The sequence below is a fragment of the Oncorhynchus kisutch genome, linkage group LG2 (genome assembly GCF_002021735.2).
Source record: "Oncorhynchus kisutch isolate 150728-3 linkage group LG2, Okis_V2, whole genome shotgun sequence".
NCBI classification, from domain to species: domain Eukaryota; kingdom Metazoa; phylum Chordata; class Actinopteri; order Salmoniformes; family Salmonidae; genus Oncorhynchus; species Oncorhynchus kisutch.
This window is the reverse complement of record NC_034175.2, coordinates 34138-54764: the sequence shown is the minus strand read 5'-3', so window position 1 is coordinate 54764 and position 20627 is coordinate 34138. Positions and strand designations below refer to the sequence as shown.

General features: G+C 44.7%; 1 protein-coding gene across 1 annotated transcript in view; it reads left to right on the top strand.

The window, feature by feature from the left end:
• Nucleotides 1–20387, top strand: part of plekho1b (pleckstrin homology domain containing, family O member 1b) — a 39300-nt gene extending 18913 nt beyond the window's left edge. The window contains exons 3-6 of the mRNA XM_020473363.2: nucleotides 9416–9556; nucleotides 10972–11076; nucleotides 15223–15324; nucleotides 15593–20387. Coding sequence (XP_020328952.1) covers nucleotides 9416–9556; nucleotides 10972–11076; nucleotides 15223–15324; nucleotides 15593–16381 — 1137 coding nt within the window. The 3' untranslated portion in view covers nucleotides 16382–20387. The remainder of the gene's footprint in view (nucleotides 1–9415; nucleotides 9557–10971; nucleotides 11077–15222; nucleotides 15325–15592) is intronic.
• Nucleotides 20388–20627: the final 240 nt, after the last annotated feature.

The window sequence follows — 20627 nt, the reverse complement described above, 5'->3', positions numbered from 1 at the left end:
GTGGGTGCTGCAGTGTACCCAAGAGCCTCTCGGTGGGTACTGCAGTGTACCCAAGAGCCTCTCGGTGGATGCTGCAGTGTACCCAAGAGCCTCTCGGTGGATGCTGCAGTGTACCCAAGTGGCATCGGGAGCAAATGCTTGCACGCGCATTACCACTCCACTAGGTCTCCCTGTCATGGCTTTTGCACCATCAGTACAGATACCAACACATCTTGACCACCAAAGTCCATTTGATGTCACAAAGCTGTCCAGTACTTTAAAAATATCCTCTCCTGTTGTCCTGGTTTCCAGTGGTTTGCAGAAGAGGATGTTTTCCTTAATTGACCCCCATAAACGTAACGGACATATACCAGGAGCTGTGCCAGGCCCGCCACGTCTGTTGACACATCGAGATATAATGCATAGAATTCACTGGCTTGTATGCGTAGCAGGTTTCAAAAACATCTCTTACAATGTCACTGATGTGTCGTGAAACAGTTGTTTGATGAAGGCATTGTCTGTATACTTTTTTGGGCCTTTTTTTGGCCAGCATTGTCCCAGCCATATCCACGGCAGAAGCAAGAATGAAGTCCTCCACATTAGTATGGGGCTTGCCTGTCCTAGCCACTCGGTAGCTCACCATATAAGACGCTTCTAGCCCCTTCTTATTAATGGTATCTGTTGCTTTTATACAAATCAAAAAAATCTAATCAAGTCCAATTTATTTGTCACATACACATGGTTAGCAGATGTTATTGGTCCCATATACATGGTTAGCAGATGTTATTGGTCCCATATACATGGTTAGCAGATGTTAATGCGAGTGTAGCGAAATGCTTTTGCTTCTAGTTCCGACAATGCAGTAATAACCAACGAGTAATCTAACTAACAATTCCAAAACTACTACCTTATACACACAAGTGTAAAGGGATAAAGAATATGTACATAAAGATATATGAATGAGTGATGGTACAGAGCGGCATAGGCAAGATGCAGTAGATAAAATAGTTATTCTCGACTGTATGTAATAAAACCTAAGATGACCTGGGGTACTAATGTAAGAAATAACACGTAAAAAAAAACAACAACTGCATAGTTTCCTAAGAACGCGAAGCGAGGCGGCCATCTCTGTCGGCGCCGGAAGTCTGTCATGTCTTACTACTCGAAAGTCGTTTTAATTCTCGCTCAAAAAACTCCTGTGGTTTATTTTTCAAATTGACATGTTTTGTTTCTATATGTCTGCGCAAGAGTGAAGGTTTCATCGAGTTGTGAGATGGTACTTTTGCACACTGTGGCTGTGGAAAGGCACTACTCCCAATATAAGTGAACCCCAAATCAATGTAGTTCTCATCATATTTGTGCCTCTTCGATGGTCCAACGTCCCTGTCCCTAGAATTACTGATGCTAGTGTTGGATGTGCTCGCAGAAGCAGAACAACTTGTGTTGTCGACAGGTGCAGGTGTAGTACTGCTGGTAGTAGCAGTACTACCAGTAGAGCTGCTATGTGTCTCTATGGACACAGGCCTTACTTTTTTTAACCATATATCCATTTTTGGAGCAAACGGAATGAGCAGCAGCTACGTTTGGCTACATACTGACTGTTAGTGGAATCCCCATGAGAGAGTAACGGTTCATGTGATTGGATGTTAATTATTTGACTAGGCTACCTGTCTTTGACATTGTGTTGTTATTTCGCTGAACACTAGATGGTTTCATTTTATTTTTGGCAGTGAAATGAGGCTACTCAGGCAAGACAAAAAACCTCACCCAAATATATAGCCCCGTTGGAAAATATAAATGGACTGTTTGAAAATGTGAATCACATAAATATACTTTTAAAATGTGAATCACTGTTTGAAAATGTGAATCACATAAATATACTTTTTAAAATGTGAATCACAGTTTTATTTGGCGTACCCCCGACAGCATTGCATACCCCAGTTTGGGAAAACCTGTTCTATAGAATCTCCCCTGGAGGCAGCTGGTGTGAGACAGAATCCATGTGTGTGTCCTCATAAACCATGATTTACATAGACACTGGGCCAGAGAGCTTAAAGGGTCCCTACCTTTTAGAGACGATGATACCATGAATGCACATCGTCACTGTCATCATCCTCGATTGATCACTCTTTCAATGAAGATTAGTCTTGCATCAGGTGTTGGTTGAAGTCAGGATTCTCCTGGGATTAGAATATAAAGAATACAACAACACCTATACAGGGGACTATAATGTTCCCCTGGGAGATGAATGCACCAATTACAGGGCTAGCCTCATAGGCTCCACCTCCACCCAGTACCATGAGGTGCTCCTCTGTAACTCTATCAGTAGCTTGTAACACCAGGCCAGTGGGTTCCTTTCTTGGGGCCATCTGTAAGTCACTCTGGATAAAAACTTCTGCTCAGTGGCATATATTGTTATATATTATGTGGAATAATGCTTGTAAATACACAGAGGGAAAATGCATGATTCCATCATGTACAGTCAAGATGCAGGGAATTCAGTTTTTCCAACCCAAACACTGGTCCTTTAACCTGAAGGGAACTCACCCTATGAGTGATTATAGGGTATTGGCTGCACTTTGGTGAAACTGGGGATGGTGATTAGTGGTTACATGATACATAATCTGATGTGTTTCAGGCCTGCTTGTGACCTCACAGATATACTTTATACCACTGGAAAACATATATGATCATGAGTGGTAGAAGAGAGATCCACAATATGCTGTTTTTATTCATCAGTATCATTGGGGGATATTTTGGAGGGGCCTCATCCTTTTGGAAAGTGTTACCTTGAAAAGGGATGCCCCTCCTTTAATCTCAATGCAATACATAAGAGTTGTTAATTATTCCCCACACACCCCCAATCCGCAACGGAAAAAGTCCCCCGTAGTTTTGTCGGTACAGCACGTCCTCAGCCAAAATTAGCACCGGCATCTTTTGTGTGGCGAGCACTTGGGTTTCTCCTTCTCGTTGAGGGTCTATGTATAGCCAGGGCCAAGCCTTGGAATAGCTGAATGCTACAAAGAGCCTCCAACAAAGCCGGACAAGATGGCGTTTTGATATCCGTTTCTTCCTAGGCAGGTATCAGGGCCACCGAACACAGTGCTTGTTGTTTTTCCACCTCTGGAGTTCAATGGCTGGTCTTGAAACAGGGCCTCCTTCACAAAAGAGTCCAAACCAAGCTTGACGAGGGGACAATGTGTTCTCCATGTTCCTTGGCGAGCAGATATGGGCTCCAAGCTTAACAAACACACTGTTTGGTTATCGCCTACTTGTGACGCGTCACGTGAGCAGAGTCCGGCTCAGGTTCTGGCTCTGTTGAGGTAGGCTTCTCCTCAGAGGATACCCTGGTCTGTCTTGACGCTAGCCGATGTCACCTAGCCTCAATGAGTCTCCTCCTGCCCTGATCCCCAAACCCAACTGAAACAGTATTAATTCATCTTCTGTTCTGATCCCTAAACCCAACTGAAACAGTATTAATATATCTTCTGTTCTGATCTCTAAACCCAACTGAAACAGTATTAATATATCTTCTGTTCTGATCCCTAAACCCAACTGAAACAGTATTAATATATCTTCTGTTCTGACCACTAAACCCATCTGAAACAGTATTAATATATCTTCTGTTCTGATCCCTAAACCCAACTGAAACAGTATTAATATATCTTCTGTTCTGATCCCCAAACCCAACTGAAACAGTATTAATATATCTTCTGTTCTGACCACTAAACCCATCTGGAACAGTATTAATATATATATCCTGTTCTGATCCCTAAACCCAACTGAAACAGTATTAATATATCTTCTGTTCTGACCACTAAACCCATCTGAAACAGTATTAATATATATATCCTGTTCTGATCCCTAAACCCAACTGAAACAGTATTAATATATCTTCTGTTCTGACCACTAAACCCATCTGAAACAGTATTAATATATATATCCTGTTCTGATCCCTAAACCCAACTGAAACAGTATTAATATATCTTCTGTTCTGATCCCTAAACCCAACTGAAACAGTATTAATATATATATCCTGTTCTGATCCCCAAACCCAACTGAAACAGTATTAATATATCTTCTGTTCTGACCACTAAACCCATCTGAAACAGTATTAATATATCTTCTGTTCTGATCCCTAAACCCAACTGAAACAGTATTAATATATATCCTGTTCTGATCCCTAAACCCAACTGAAACAGTATTAATATATATCCTGCCCTGATCCCTAAACCCAACTGAAACAGTATTAATATATATCCTGTTCTGATCCCTAAACCCAACTGAAACAGTATTAATATATATCCTGTTCTGACCCCTAAACCCAACTGAAACAGTATTAATATACAGGTATCTCCTGTCCTGACCACTAAACCCAACTGAAACAGTATTAATATATTGCCTGTTCTGACCACTAAACCCATCTGAAACAGTATTAATATATCTCCTGTCCTGACCACTAAACCAAACTGAAACAGTATTAATATATCTCCTGTCCTGACCACTAAACCAAACTGAAACAGTATTAATATATCTCCTGTCCTGACCACTAAACCCATCTGAACCAGTATTATGTGACACTCCCTCCTCTCTCCCATTCTATCCAGTAGGTTCAGACATTGCTGACTTGCAATATGCTGCCTTTGAGTTCTAAGAAGAGTGACGATGTTGGCCTGACCACTGCGTTCTGGAGGCACCTCTGAGAGGGAAGAAGAGTGTAGAGTCAGTTGACTGGACTAGCGTTGGCATTGCCCTGCTGCCTATCTTGTCCTGCTGTCTCCCAGGTCCAGCCTTGCATCCAGCCATGCGTGTGTCCTACAGCTTCTGCACAGTTTGGTCAGTCTCTATCCTGCTCCACTAATGGAAATTGATTGCCACTTAGCGAGGGCCTAGTTGTGCTGAGGGATCAAGTGACGTCAGTGCAGGTCCTGCTGTGCGCTGGGAACCAGTTGAGAGAGAGGCTTTCTGACAGTAAACCAACCAGGGTGGTGTTTGAGGCAAAGCACGGTCACACCATGTCTGGTCTTCTCCCTTCTGAAATCATACAGTGGACAGTACATGGTGTCTCTCCACTCAACCACAGGAAGTCATAGAAGATGACAAGGTGACAGAGTCCTTTGACTTAAAGGTGTCAGAATGAATGTGACAAGATTAGCTTTTTCATCAGCAGAAGAGATAGGAAAGAACTGGTGTCTGTGGATAGACAGTATGGTGGATAGACAGTGTGGTGGATAGACAGTGTTGTGGATAGACAGTATGGTGGATAGACAGTACGGTGGATAGACAGTGTTGTGGATAGACAGTATGGTGGATAGACAGTGTTGTGGATAGACAATATGGTGGATAGACAGTGTTGTGGATAGACAATATGGTGGATAGACAGTACGGTGGATAGACAGTGTTGTGGATAGACAGTATGGTGGATAGACAGTGTTGTGGATAGACAGTATGGTGGATAGACAGTACGGTGGATAGACAGTGTTGTGGATAGACAGTATGGTGGATAGACAGTACGGTGGATAGACAGTACGGTGGATAGACAGTATGGTGGATAGACAGTATGGTGGATAGACAGTATGGTGGATAGACAGTGTGGTGGGTAGATAGTATGGTGGATAGACAGTATGGTGGATAGACAGTGTGGTGGATAGACAGTGTGGTGGATAGACAGTGTGGTGGATAGACAGTGTGGTGGATAGACAGTATGGTGGTTAGACAGTGTGGTGGATTAACAGTATGGTGGATAGACAGTATGATGCATACAGTCTGTGGTTATCAGTCCCAGACACTGTCACAGAGAAAGAGGAAGACAGACTCAAGTCTGGCTTTGTGGCTCTGAGCTCCAACATCATTGGCTCAGGGCCTCCCCCTCCCTGATGAGGAGTGACAAAGTGTGTGTGGAGGGGGGGGGATTAAAACCAAAGTGAGTGTCAGCGCTGAGGGGGACATGTGTTGGGAGGGAGGGGGGTGGCCGAGGGTTATGATATCTCCAAAACCTTCTGTCGGGTGCCATCTACTCTTTCAATCCTAAACCCACAGCCCAACTCACCCACCCACCCACCCAGGGCCACAACACATCTCCCAACAGCGATGCCGTATAGCTGAAATCTAATCCTTTGTAAACACTTTAAATCACCCAAATGTATCATGTTTATGCAATGACCATTTCTGTTTTTGAATTGTTATTCCTGTCTGAAAGCACATATAAGTATTCTTATAAACCCATTTTCTAAATACATGTATTAATATTTTTCCTGACTGGCTGTCTGACCATTAGCTTACCAGCTAGATAACAAACAGATATCTGCCTTGTCTCAGTGCAAACAGGCCTTTTGATTGTTCTACTGCAGGGTTTCTCAAACTCGGTTCTCGGGACCCCCAGGGCTGCACGTTTTAGTTTTTGCTCCTAACACTACACATCTTATTCAAATGATCAAAGCTTGATGATTAGTTGATTATTTGATCATCAATCAGCTGTGTAGTGTTAGGGCAGAAACCAAAACGTGCCCCCTGGGGGTCCCCAGGACCCCGTTAGGGAAACCCTGTTCTAAGGAGGGTGTAAGGCTCCACCAAGGTTCAGAAAACTAAAACGTGCCCCCCTGGGGGTCCCCAGGACACAGTTAGGGAAACCCTGTTCTAAGGAGTGTGTAAGGCTCCACCAAGGTTCAGAAACCAAAACGTGCCCCCCTGGGGGTCCCCAGGACCCAGTTAGGGAAACCCTGTTCTAAGGAGTGTGTATGGCTCCACCAAGGTTCAGAAAACTAAAACGTGCCCCCCTGGGGGTCCCCAGGACCCAGTTAGGGAAACCCTGTTCTAAGGAGTGTGTATGGCTCCACCAAGGTTCAGAAAACCAAAACGTGCCCCCCTGGGGGTCCCCAGTTAGGGAAACCCTGTTCTAAGGAGTGTGTATGGCTCCAACAAGGTTCAGAAAACTAAAATCACGAGAGGCAGCGAGCGGTATGTTGACTCACTGAGGCACATTTATGTACGAAAGTTTAACAATATTTTCATTTAGTCTTTTGTACGCCCAATAAAACGTTTATTTGGGAGGATGGCTGCCATGTCGTCACACTGTCCCATGATAGACGGTCCTGTGGGGGTTGTGTCATAGGCCCATTTGGCAACTGGCTGCCCCGGATCTGAACTCACAGTGCCACCATGCCACCTGGGGAGGGTTAAGATGGTGACACTTTACTGGTGACCTCTTACAAACCTAGGGCCATGCGGAGAAAGTGGACGGAATCACAGAATCCAGAGATTTAAACTTAATTCAATGTTCAAACATTTATTGAACCAAGTAGGATATCAATTACATTTGCCCAAGTTTATCATAAGAAATGAACAGACTGCACCAGTGATTCGTATTTCCTGCAACTTCCTGAATAGGCAATGAGAAATACCCCTGTCTGCGTATGTGAGGTGAGCACATCTACCTCTTTGTGTAGCGGTTAGCGATGATGCTAATGAAAACAGTCTTCTGGTAGATGGAAAGGCTTTCTCCAAAAACTTCTCAATTAAATGTTAACTACAAAGTAGCCTATGCTGACCTGGCAGAATTATATAATTATTATTTTAATAAATCCAGTGGGTATTTGTTTAGCAAACTCTACCATCATATGTGTGCTACAAAAACACGCTAAACAACAGCCTCTTGCTAGGTGTACACTTGAATTGAAGGGTAACTATATCCAAAAATCTAATCTTCTCAAATTTTTCCCAGACCTCATAAGTGGTCTCCTGATGTGGTTTTAACATTGTTGTGGACAGACACAAAGCCGTGTCTGACCTTAATCCAATTAGCTGTTGTGTTGTCACTGGGTGCTGCCTGTTCAGTCTATTGCCTTTGTCCTGGGATGTGTTTGGTGGTGGGGTGGGGAGCGGGGGCGGGGGACGTCAGATTAATAACACAAGTTATTAACAACATGGAACAGGAGGGAGTTTGTGTCTAGGAAGGGTTGGGGGTTGGGGCTTGTTGTGCACATTGTGATTAGTCCAGCATGTTCCGGACCGGTTGTGTCCTTCAAGAATTGATGGCCTCCTGCCCTATCTGCACCCTGCAGCATTATTGGATGACTGCCTTTGTTTCTATTTTAGTGACTTTGTGCCTGCTAGCTCCGCCTTTACACCATACAGCCTCACACATCACATGGGGGACATCCTTTGTATCTCTCTCACTGTTTTCAGGGACACAGAATACACTATTACAGTTCATACAGTTCATTCTGTTGAAGTTGACATCTGTATTGGAGTCTTAGCTTTCTGTTCAACATCTCCATCTATCTACTGTGTCTAACTGAAACATCTCCATCTATCTATTGTCTATATGAAACATCTCCATCTATCTACTGTGTCTATATGAAACATCTCCATCTATCTATTGTCTATCTGAAACATCTCCATCTATCTACTGTGTCTATCTGAAACATCTCCATCTATCTACTGTGTCTATCTGAAACATCTCCATCTATCTATTGTCTATCTGAAACATCTACATCTATCTATTGCATCTATCTGAAACATCTGTCTATCGTGTCTATCTGAAACATCTCCATGTGTCCATTGTGTCTATCTGGAACATCTCAATCTGTCCATTGTGTCTATCTGAAACATCTGTCTATTGTGTCTATCTGAAACATCTGTCTATTGTGTCTATCTCAAACATCTGAAACATCTGTCCATTTTGTCTATCTGAAACATCTCCATCTTTCTATTGTGTCTATCTGAAACATCTCCATCTGTCTATTGTGTCTATCTGAAACATCTCCATCTGTCCATTGCGTCTATCTGAAACATCTCAATCTGTCCATTGTGTCTATCTGAAACATCTGTCTACTGTGTCTATCTGGAACATCTCAATCTGTCCATTGTGTCTATCTGAAACATCTGTCTATTGTGTCTATCTGAAACATCTTCTATTGTGTCTATCTGAAACATCTGTCCATTTTGTCTATCTGAAACATCTCTATCTGTCTATTGTGTCTATCTGAAACATCTCCATCTGTCCATTTGTGTATATCTGAAACATCTGTCTATTGTGTCATCTGAAACATCTGTCCAATGTGTCTACCTGAAACATCTGTCCAATGTGTCTACCTGAAACATCTGTCCAATGTGTCTATCTGAAGCATCTGTCTATTGTGTCTATCTGAAACATCGCCATCTGTCCATTGTGTCTATCTGAAACATCTGAAACATCTGTCTATTGTGTCTATCTGAAACATCTGTCCATTGTGTCTATCTGAAACATCTGTCCATTGTGTCTATCTGAAACATCGCCATCTGTCCATTGTGTCTATCTGAAACATCGCCATCTGTCCATTGTGTCTATCTGAAACATCGCCATCTGTCCATTGTGTCTATCTCAAACATCTGAAACATCTGTCCATTCTGTCTATCTCAAACATCTGAAACATCTGTCCATTGTGTCTATCTGCAGGTGAAGGATGAGAAGAAGATCCAGGAGGTGGTTGACCTGACGGATTACGAGCGTTCTGAGGAGCTCCGCAAGGCCAAGAGCCGCAGCAAGAAGAACCACAGCAAGTTCACCCTGCTGCGCTCCAGAACCCCAGGCAACACGGTGGGTCCACAGGAAGTGTCCACAAGAACCCAGATCTAGAACCTTGGAAAGAGCAAACCTGTACCTGAAAGTACTGTACCACAATAGCAACACAATCAATACTTACATTTTAAACACACTGTTGAGATGAGTTTCACGGTACTGTAGCCAGACATTAGCATAGTCAGATCAGTTACAGCAGCCAGGTTGATTGACAGGCTGATTGACACTCACCTGACTCGGCTCGCCAGACCGGGCCACCACCCTGTACACCCTGTCCTTAGTCATTAGCCATGATCCCCTTTGACTCTACTTAGCTCCTCCCACCTCTGTCTCTGCCCAGAGACACTGTCCTCCCTCCCTCTGTTCCCTCCCTCCCCCTGTTCCCTCCCTCCTTCTGTTCCCTCCCTTTCACAGGGACATTGTGTTCCAGACTCGCCACACCTCCAACTCCTACATCCAGTATATGATCACCAACGCTGATGGACAGACTAACTTGAGAAACAGAGTGAAAGTGTCAAATTTCCCATGCTTGTAGACCGTCTGAAATCTGACAGTTTGCCAGTCCAGTTCATCTTTGAAACATGGAAGGCTCTTCTGGTGAGGCAGTGATTCCCCCATGACCCCTACACACGCTAGGGATGGACATTTACGTTTTTTTTAAATGTTCGAGTACTCGCATATTTATTTATTTTGAGTACTAAAATCCGTTTTTTTTATAATATGTAGAACACAAGACCCCCGCTGGGAAAAAAAGATGTGTCCATTTATCTATAGACATAACCTGTATGACCCTTGGCTTGGTTTATTTTCTGTTGTGCCCTGCAAATGCACATATACAAATGGAACACTAACATGGTCTCCAAGTCCTGTTCAGGCAGCCACAAAGCACAATCCACCAAATAGTTTTACAGTAATTGACACAAATGTAATCTCTGGTTAAAGGTCATCCATTGACTTCCGTTCCAGTACTCCATTACTCATACCCATCCCTAACACACACATACACTCACAAAGAGGCGCACACACACGCACACACACTCACACACACGCACACATACACCATCTGCAGGATCTCCCAGAACCCTCAGAGCAGCAGGAGGATAGGGTATCATGTTGGGTTGTCAGGGGAGGAAGCTTGTGTTTCAGCACACAGACAGACACAGACTGAGAGAGATTCTCAGAGTCTCCACACAGCTGCAGTTTCCTGTAGCCTCAGTGGGAGAAAGAGCACCATATGGTCATATCTGTGTGTGAATGTGTGCGTGAGTGATATGGGTTTCTGGAATGGTACCTATATGAAAGGTATCCCTTACAGATGGTTGACTGAGAACTATGCATGATAGGATTTTCAACGCTCCCTTCATGCTCAGTTACACAATATTGTGCAAGGCCCTGGCTTCTTACATTCCCTGTCTCTCGTTTGTGTCTGTCAGGTCCCTAACCTGGTGTTCCTGGCTGTTAGTCCAGAGGAGAAGGAGTCCTGGATAAACGCCTTAAATGGAGCAATCACCAGATCCAAGAACAGCATCCTGGATGAGGTGAGACACACCTCCACTCTCCTTCTCCTCTCTCTCTCTCTTATAAACAACACTTCATCTGTCACATGGCCAATTGCAAGAGGATATCTTACTGAATGCACTTTTGAGGAATGGAATCCATTGACCAGCCCCTCATTCACACACACCCTCATGACCCGACACTAAACTCCCACAGCATGTTAACGTGTATAAAGTGCTTCAGAAATAGAAGGAACTGTTATCGTATCTTACATTCTATCTTAAACTGGTTTCCTGATGAGGGCATTTTCTGGGTTTCAGTCTAGTGTAGTGTAGATGAAATGACCTCTATAAAGAAGAGAGACAGGTGGTGACAGCTGTGACAGTCTTCTAGCTGAGGCAGCTGATCAAAGGATTCCCTCTCTGTTTGGGGATGATGGGATGGATCCTTCATCCCTCCTTCTCACTGCAGGTCAATCGCCCTGATGACATCAATAGACAGACGGTAGGGGAGCAGCTTGATGTGAAATAACATGTACACACACTAAAACACACATATACACACACACACACACACACACACTTCTGAGCTTTTATGCACTTAACGCATCGTGTCAACACCACCCTTATATAAGGCCACAACACACACATTTGACATAGTCCCCAACACACACACATGAATGGACACATGCACACACACACTGACGCACGAAAGCACACGCAGGCACACACACACACACACGGACCCTATCACACAGCTATAGATGGCCCAAACTGTACAGGTCCCTATCACACAGCTATAGATGGCCCAAACTGTACAGGTCCCTATCACACAGCTATAGATGGCCCAAACTGTACAGGTCCCTATCACACAGCTATAGATGGCCCAAACTGTACAGGTCCCTATCACACAGCTATAGATGGCCCAAACTGTACATGTCCCTATCACACAGCTATAGATGGCCCAAACTGTACAGGTCCCTATCACACAGCTATAGATGGCCCAAACTGTACAGGTCCCTATCACACAGCTATAGATGGCACAAACTGTACAGGTCCCTATCACACAGCTATAGATGGCCCAAAATGTATAGGTCCCTATCACACAGCTATAGATGGCCCAAACTGCACAGGTCCCTATCACACAGCTATAGATGGCCCAAACAGTACATGTCCCTATTACACAGCTATAGATGGCCCAAACTGTACATGTCCCTATCACACAGATATAGATGGCCCAAACTGTACAGGTCCCTATCACACAGCTATAGATGGCCCAAACTGTACATGTCCCTATCACACAGCTATAGATGGCACAAACTGTACAGGTCCCTATCACACAGCTATAGATGGCCCAAACTGTACAGGTCCCTATCACACAGCTATAGATGGCCCAAACAGTACATGTCCCTATCACTCAGCTATAGATGGCCCAAACTGTACAGGTCCCAATCACACAGCTATAGATGGCCCAAACAGTACATGTCCCTATCACTCAGCTATAGATGGCAGAAGCACTCTCACAATGACTATCCAAACCATGTCATCACTGTTAAAGAAACAGAATGAATACAACATTGAGCTACTTTCACATAAAATCAAATACATTTAGAGGACAACTGGTGAGGCGTGTGGATGGACTCGGAACAACAGCACCAGCACTGTGAGAGATATCAATTACCTCCAGGGCTCCAGTGTCTCTGCTGCTCAATGGCCTGATGACATCAGAGACGGGATTCACTCTTCCACCAGGATGGTGTTTCATTGCTCTCAACTGTAGGGTTATCGCAGGTGGAGTCCTACATGATGGTACACACGTACTGTAGATCTATGTTGATAAACCTACATTGAATTGCAATGCAACATTGGTTGAAAGTGTTTTATACACATAATGTATGTATGTGTACAATAGCAAAGCTAGTGCCCTTAAATACACCCTTATTTTAATTTTAATTGAACCTTTATTTAACCAGGTAGGCTAGTTGAGAACAAGTTCTCATTTACAACTGCGACCTGGCCAAGATAAAGCAAAGCAGTGCGACACAAACAACAACACAGAGTTACACATGGAATAAACAAACATACAGTCAATAACACAATAGAAAAGTCTACAGTGTGTGCAAATGAGGTAAGATCAGGGAGGTTAGGCAATAAATAGGCCGTAGTGGCGAAATAATTACAATTTAGCAATTAAACACTGGAGTGATAGATGTGCAGAAGATTCATGTGCAAGTAGAGATACTGGGGTGCAAAGGAGCAAAAAAATAAATAACAATATGGGGATGAGGTAGTTGGGTGTGCTATGTACAGATGAGCTGTGTACAGTGCAATGATCTGTGAGCTGCTCTGACAGCTGATGCTTAAATTAGTGAGGGAGATATGAGTCTCCAGCTTCAGTGATTTTTGAAATTCGTTCCAGTCATTGGCAGCACAGAACTGGGAGTTTATTTACAATGACGGCCTACACCGGCCAAACCCGGACGACGCTGGGCCAATTGTGCACCGCCCTATGGGACTCTCAATCACAGCTGGTTGTGATGCAGCCTGGATAGCTAACCTAGTGCTCTTAACTACACACATATGCTGATCATCTCCATCTTGTCTCATTCCACCTGATAATGTAATGGTTAAAAGCTTTCAGATCCAATTGACAATTATGACATTGATATTAGACATAAAATCCCAGCAGATAAAATATGACATGTTGCTTAGTCCCACTAGCCAGTGAATAAACTACACTCCAGCTGAACTCACTTCATCAGTGGAGACGATGTTATCACCAGATGACAGTGCAGACGTGTTGGTCATCAGTGTAGCTATATGTTAGCTATAGGTTAGCTATAGGGCTGAACTCACTTCATCAGTGGAGACGATGTTATCACCAGATGACAGTGCAGACGTGTTGGTCATCAGTGTAGCTATATGTTAGCTATAGGTTAGCTATAGGTTAGCTATAGGGCTGAACTCACTTCATCAGTGGAGACAGTGTTATCACCAGATGACAGTGCAGACGTGTTGGTCATCAGTGTAGCTATATGTTAGCTATAGGTTAGCTATAGGGCTGAACTCACTTCATCAGTGGAGACAGTGTTATCACCAGATGACAGTGCAGACGTGTTGGTCATCAGTGTAGCTATATGTTAGCTATAGGTTAGCTATAGGTTAGCTATAGGGCTGAACTCACTTCATCAGTGGAGACAGTGTTATCACCAGATGACAGTGCAGACGTGTTGGTCATCAGTGTAGCTATATGTTAGCTATAGGTTAGCTATAGGTTAGCTATAGTGCTGAACTCACTTCATCAGTGGAGACAGTGTTATCACCAGATGACAGTGCAGACGTGTTGGTCATCAGTGTAGCTATATGTTAGCTATAGGTTAGCTATAGGTTAGCTATAGGGCTGAACTCACTTCATCAGTGGAGACGGTGTTATCACCAGATGACAGTGCAGACGTGTTGGTCATCAGTGTAGCTATATGTTAGCTATAGGTTAGCTATAGGTTAGCTATAGGGCTGAACTCACTTCATCAGTGGAGACAGTGTTATCACCAGATGACAGTGCAGACGTGTTGGTCATCAGTGTAGCTATATGTTAGCTATAGGTTAGCTATAGGTTAGCTATAGTGCTGAACTCACTTCATCAGTGGAGACAGTGTTATCACTAGATAACAGTGCAGATGTTTTGGTTGTCAGTGTAGCTATAGGTTAGCTATAGGTTATCTATAGGTTAGCGGCCTGTTTCCCAAGGCCTTATGCAAATTGTTGTGGCCCATTTGGCCCAGTGAATCTCATGCCTGTAGATAATCAATCCATGATTAGGTCTATAATACTGATCAATAAACTACCCAACCCACTCCGACACAAACACAGCCCTCAGGCTAATGTGAAAGCATGTCAATCCCCTCACTCCACATGTGACTGTTCCATTATCTATCTCTCTCTCTCTCCCTCTATTTCTCCTTTATCTCTCTCTCTCCCTCTCTCTCTCTCTCTCTCTCTCTCTCTCTCCCTCTATTTCTCCTTTATCTCCCTCTCTCTCTCCTTTATCTCTCTCCCTCTCTCTCTCTCTCTCTCCCTCTATTTCTCCTTTATCTCCCTCTCTCTCTCCTTTATCTCTCTCCCTCTCTCTCTCCTTTATCTCTCTCCCTCTCTCTCTTTCATCTTTCTTTTTTTCTTGCTTTCTTTCAGGTCATGGTTGAGGATGAAAACCTTCTGTCCCACCTCACACGGGACAGGGCTAAGATCCCTCACACACGGCGCCTGCCTACACGAGGACACATCATGGCTGTGGTAGGTATCCTGCTTCTCCTGGCCTGTCTTGTCTTAGCCCTCCTTATTACCACAACGGCTGGTTGGAGACAATTCCAACTCTGTCAATTGAGCTTTAATTCAATGAGTCAGTTGGACATGGTGATGATCAAACTACTTTCAACTGGAATTTTTCATTTCCAATTCATTTCCTAACTTAACTAAATCACAATGGGCCTTACCCTGATCTCAGTGTTTCTTACGGTGTCTAATATCACTAACAGACTGTTTCTCCTTGCTCCGTATCCAGGCCTCCACTTCTACCTCTGACGGCATGTTGACCCTTGACCTGATCCAGGAGGAGGACAGCCCCAGCACAGACGGCCAGGACACCTGTGACAAGAGCTTCCGGGCCAACCTGGACAAATCCACTCAGCTCGACTGCCTCAGGTCCATAACAGAGGGTGCCATCAGTAGCATCTGTCTAACGCCTCCCACAGAGGTCACTGGGAAGTCCCAGAGCCTGCCGCGCGATACCGGGGTCACCTGGGACGATAAACAGCAACTTCAGAGCCCGATGGGGAAGTCCTGCACTCCTCAGCCAGGCAAGAGGCTCACACCGGCCGAGAAAAGCCGCTGCGCCTCCATGGACGAGATCCTCTCACACTCCGGGACGCAGGCCACCAAACCCAGGACATCCATCCCCCGCTCTGCCACCTCTGCCCCCCCGGGCAACCTGCCGCCCATCAGCCAGCTGCAGGACCTAATCGCTCAGAAGCTGGAGCGAACTCAGGAGCTGCTGATGCAGGTGCAGGGGGCGAAGGGGGAGGAGGTGGAGCGGGGGAAGGGGAAAGGGAAGGACTCGCCAGGTTCCAAGGGCTCCAAGAGTTCCTCGGACGGGGCCCGGGCGGAGGCAGAGAGGCTGCTGAAGGAGGCAGCGTCCACATGGGGTCAGGCCAAGGATGTTCTAGAGGAGGTGAAGGAGCTGAGGGCGCTCTACCGTCAGCTGGACTCGCTGCCCACCACCCCTGCCTCCCTCTCACCCCTCACACCCTCTAACAGCGGCAAGCAGACTGACTACAGGAAGAGCATGATGTGACCGTCAGAGAACTCAACACAGACTGGACTATGAATCCCTGAGCAAAAAAACAACTCAACATGCAAAGCCACAATATTGTTAAATATGTCTGTTTCTCTCCTTCTGTGTTCTTTCACTTTATTGATGCTGTGACAAAGTGAGGACATTCAGTTGCCCAACGACGTCCCCTGTGCTTGACCACTGTGCCCTTACATGTCTGCTTGATGAAGGGTGCGGGGGGCAAAGGGAAGGGGCCAATCTAGGGACTCAGGTACATGTTGGCCAGGGAGTCTCTCTGTATTGACCTGCTGATGAAAGACCTTGTGATGCTGCAGTGTCGGTGTTGTTTTTGCAAGGTTTGGGCGGGGAATCAGAAGGGCTCTGCTCTCCAGGGACAGACACACAGTGGTTGAGGATGGCTCAGATTACAGGAAGGGAAACATGGTGTCCAGACCAGCCCGTATGTTGGGAATGTCAATGTTTTCCTTTTTCTGTTACACAACACACTGGAAGGTTGGTCTGAGCCAGATTCCCAACGACCACCACTCTAAAAACCAACAGCAGCCCACCGTACAGTACAGCATTCTCCCTCCCTCCCTCTGCTGCTCTGGGAATGGAGCTCAGTGGACTCCTCATCTCTGCTGGTCCATTATGATTCATAGGGACAAGGGGAACCGGTTCACATAGTCAGAACTCACTGGCGTTCCATAGGGTGTTTCTGTCTGTTCCATGAGCCATATGATACAGTCAAAATGGAGGACGTCTGTCTGGGTTGTGTTGTTACTAGATGGTACATACTAGGACAGGGCTGTTCCTTTCCTGTAGGCCGACAGCCAGTTGTCTTCAGCCAGTTGCCACTGCAGCCATTGATTCTCATGCTGCTGTAGAGCCATGGAGCCGGGATGGCATCTGTGTGTGTCTGGTGGGAGTGGTGATGATCATGCTACTGTAGAGCCATGGAGCCGGGATGGCGTCTGTGTGTGTCTGGTGGGAGTGGTGATGATCATGCTACTGTAGAGCCATGGAGCCAGGATGGCGTCTGTGTGTGTCTGGTGGGAGTGGTGATGATCATGCTACTGTAGAGCCATGGAGCCGGGATGGCGTCTGTGTGTGTCTGGTGGGAGTGGTGATGATCATGCTACTGTAGAGCCATGGAGCCGGGATGGCATCTGTGTGTGTCTGGTGGGAGTGGTGATGATCATGCTACTGTAGAGCCATGGAGCCGGGATGGCGTCTGTGTGTGTCTGGTGTGAGTGATGATTATCATGCTACTGTAGAGCCATGGAGCCGGGATGGCGCCTGTGTGTGTCTGGTGTGAGTGGTGATTATCATGCTACTGTAGAGCCATGGAGCCGGGATGGCGTCTGTGTGTGTCTGTTGTGAGTGGTGATTATCATGCTACTGTAGAGCCATGGAGCCGGGATGGCGCCTGTGTGTGTCTGGTGTGAGTGGTGATTATCATGCTACTGTAGAGCCATGGAGCCGGGATGGCGTCTATGTGTGTCTGGTGTGAGTGGTGATTATCATGCTACTGTAGAGCCATGGAGCCGGGATGGCGTCTGTGTGTGTCTGGTGTGAGTGGTGATTATCATGCTACTGTAGAGCCATGGAGCCGGGATGGCGTCTGTGTGTGTCTGGTATGAGTGGGAGGCATGACATAGAGGTCAGATGCAGTACTGAGGAGAGGAACCACTTGTAAGTGATTTGCTAAAATAGTAATAATAACAGAATTGCACTATGAAGGAAGGCTGTAAAACAAGAGGATGAAACTGGTGGGTGGAAACTGGAGAGAACAGATGTGTCTAATATGGCTTTTCATTCTGTTCTACATATTTGTTACGACAATCTAGTGTTTGTAGAAACATACAGGCTGCATAGTTCCAATGCCTTGATACCTAAGACAGTCGCTCAACTCGCTACTCTTTGAAAATCGGAGCTTCTCAAAGGTACAATGTGTGTAAACAATGCTGTTGATGAACGCATCCCTCCGGCTAGCTAACAGTGATGCTAATGCTTGACCTCTGACCTCCCTGTCCTACTTAAGGACTTATAGGGTTTATGGCAGAGAAGAGAGCTATGCAACGTAGCACGAACACACACAACCACAACGAGAGAGAGAGAGAGAGAGAGAGAGAGAGAGAGAGAGAGAGAGAGAGAGAGAGAGAGAGAGCAAGAGAGAGAGAGAGAGAGCAAGAGAGAGAGCAGCGGCCAATGGAGTGCGTCACCTGATCAAAACATCCAGTGCGTCTCTCCAGAGCACCCCGTCTTGTTTTATAGTCAGTAGCTACATATGTTATGTGTTTGCACAGTGCTGTGGAAATGGTTCTCTCTGGACTGTCAGACAGACAACAAAAACAGTGTTATGATTATGTTGTTATCATTGTTTGTGTTTTTTATTTGTTTAAAATGCTTTTGTAGGATGATTTAAGGCACGCTTTAGAGAAGAAATGGCCGGGGCATTCTAGAACGTTCAGGCTCTTAGAATGCTCAACTGGAAACTCTGCATATTGTAGTGTTACTCTGTTTGTTCAACCAACAACCACAACCCAATAACAGAAGTCAAAAATCATTAACGTTGAAGTTGGATATGGACATAAGAGGGTGAGGTGAGAAAGGTATGTTAGAAAGAACACAACAAGAAACATTTAACTGAGTAGGCCATAAACAAGATTTTTACTAGTATGTCTATTATTGTTGTTATTTCGTTTTATCTGGGATGAAGTACTATCTTGTGTGAGGCTGAACACAAAACCTAACGTTTGTGCAATCCTGAAAAGATTGATATGACCGCCGATGCACTGTACATACTCGGAGCAGTTTGAACCATCTCAAAGGATGTTGCTGTATTTTCTTATTGCGTTGCATTATGACGGAGACGGAAGTGGCTTTGCTTTGCACTGAAGTTCATCACTTCTGGACTGTCAAAGTACTTGAGACATAACCACTTGTGCAATTATAACAATCAGCCTAATTCAGACAACCAGTGTTCTACATTGAATGTTTGCTTTTTTAAGTCAAAACCTAGCCGAGAATTGTAATAAAATGATTTTTGTATGTCCATTCAGAAGAATACCCTAACTGGAATATAGGGCTGGTTTTCATAGGAAATGCTGAGGTAGGAAGTGATTGATCCAAGCATTGTTTTTGTGGCAGCAATAATACCATCTTCAAGCTATGCCAAAGATAATATGGCTGTACAAGGAAATAAAATGATTCCCATTGAAATACTTTGATAATGTAAATAAGGATGTTTCATATTTTCTAGTTGACAATGTGAATGTCAGCCTACTTGTTCTGACAACCATACCACATGTTGTGTGAAATGGTTGGTCACACCAACTCCAACCTTAATAATCCATCAAACACCAAGTCAATTTACCCTCTTCTACAGCTGGCAATGCATTCTGGGATATAATAATAATATAATATATGCCATTTGGCAGACAGTTTTTATGTATGGGTGGCCCCTGGAACCGAACCCTCAGGTATGGCAGTACAAGCACCATGCTCTACCACCTGAGCCATACAGGACCAGGATACAGGATCTGTGGCCACAAGTTGTGAAATCCAGCCAATATTGGCCACACATGGTCACACACAAATGCATAACATTCAATCAAGACTGTTTTCTTATTTCTGTAAGGTGAAATGTCTTCCTTCGTTTTATATATGACATGTTATGTTGTCATATTTTCAGTTTCCTTTCCAATTTTGTTCACCAAATGTGGGTCTGGCACCAAAACAGTAGCTACCGCAGCCTTAAATACCAGGAGGAATGTAGGAAAGTTACTCAGCAACTACAATGATTGTCCCCCAGCTATTTACAAAATCCTAATTCTTGTGCATTATGGATGAGATGAAGATTGTACCATAGGAATACAATAGCAGAGTACGAGCTAGGTGGCTTACTAGATGGGAATGGAGAAGGCATTGTACACAGACTCAGAGGTTTAAATCCTGCTCCCTCAGGGTTCCATTTTAATAAATTGTGCTAAACAAAATAAATGGAGGATTTACTTTCTCTTCATTTTTGACCAAATCTGTTCAAAAGCATTTGCAACTTCACTCACACTCTCTCTGCCAGTCTGTAGAAACTGTATGTACATGCACACATACACACACACACACACACACACATAGGAATGATTCCATGCATGTGTGCACCTCACATCATGTGGCGGGAGCTGCCTGCTAGTCCGACACAGACAGACAGAGAGCTGGGCCTACGGCATGACGGACTGTGTGTTATCATCCTCCTGTGTTGTCA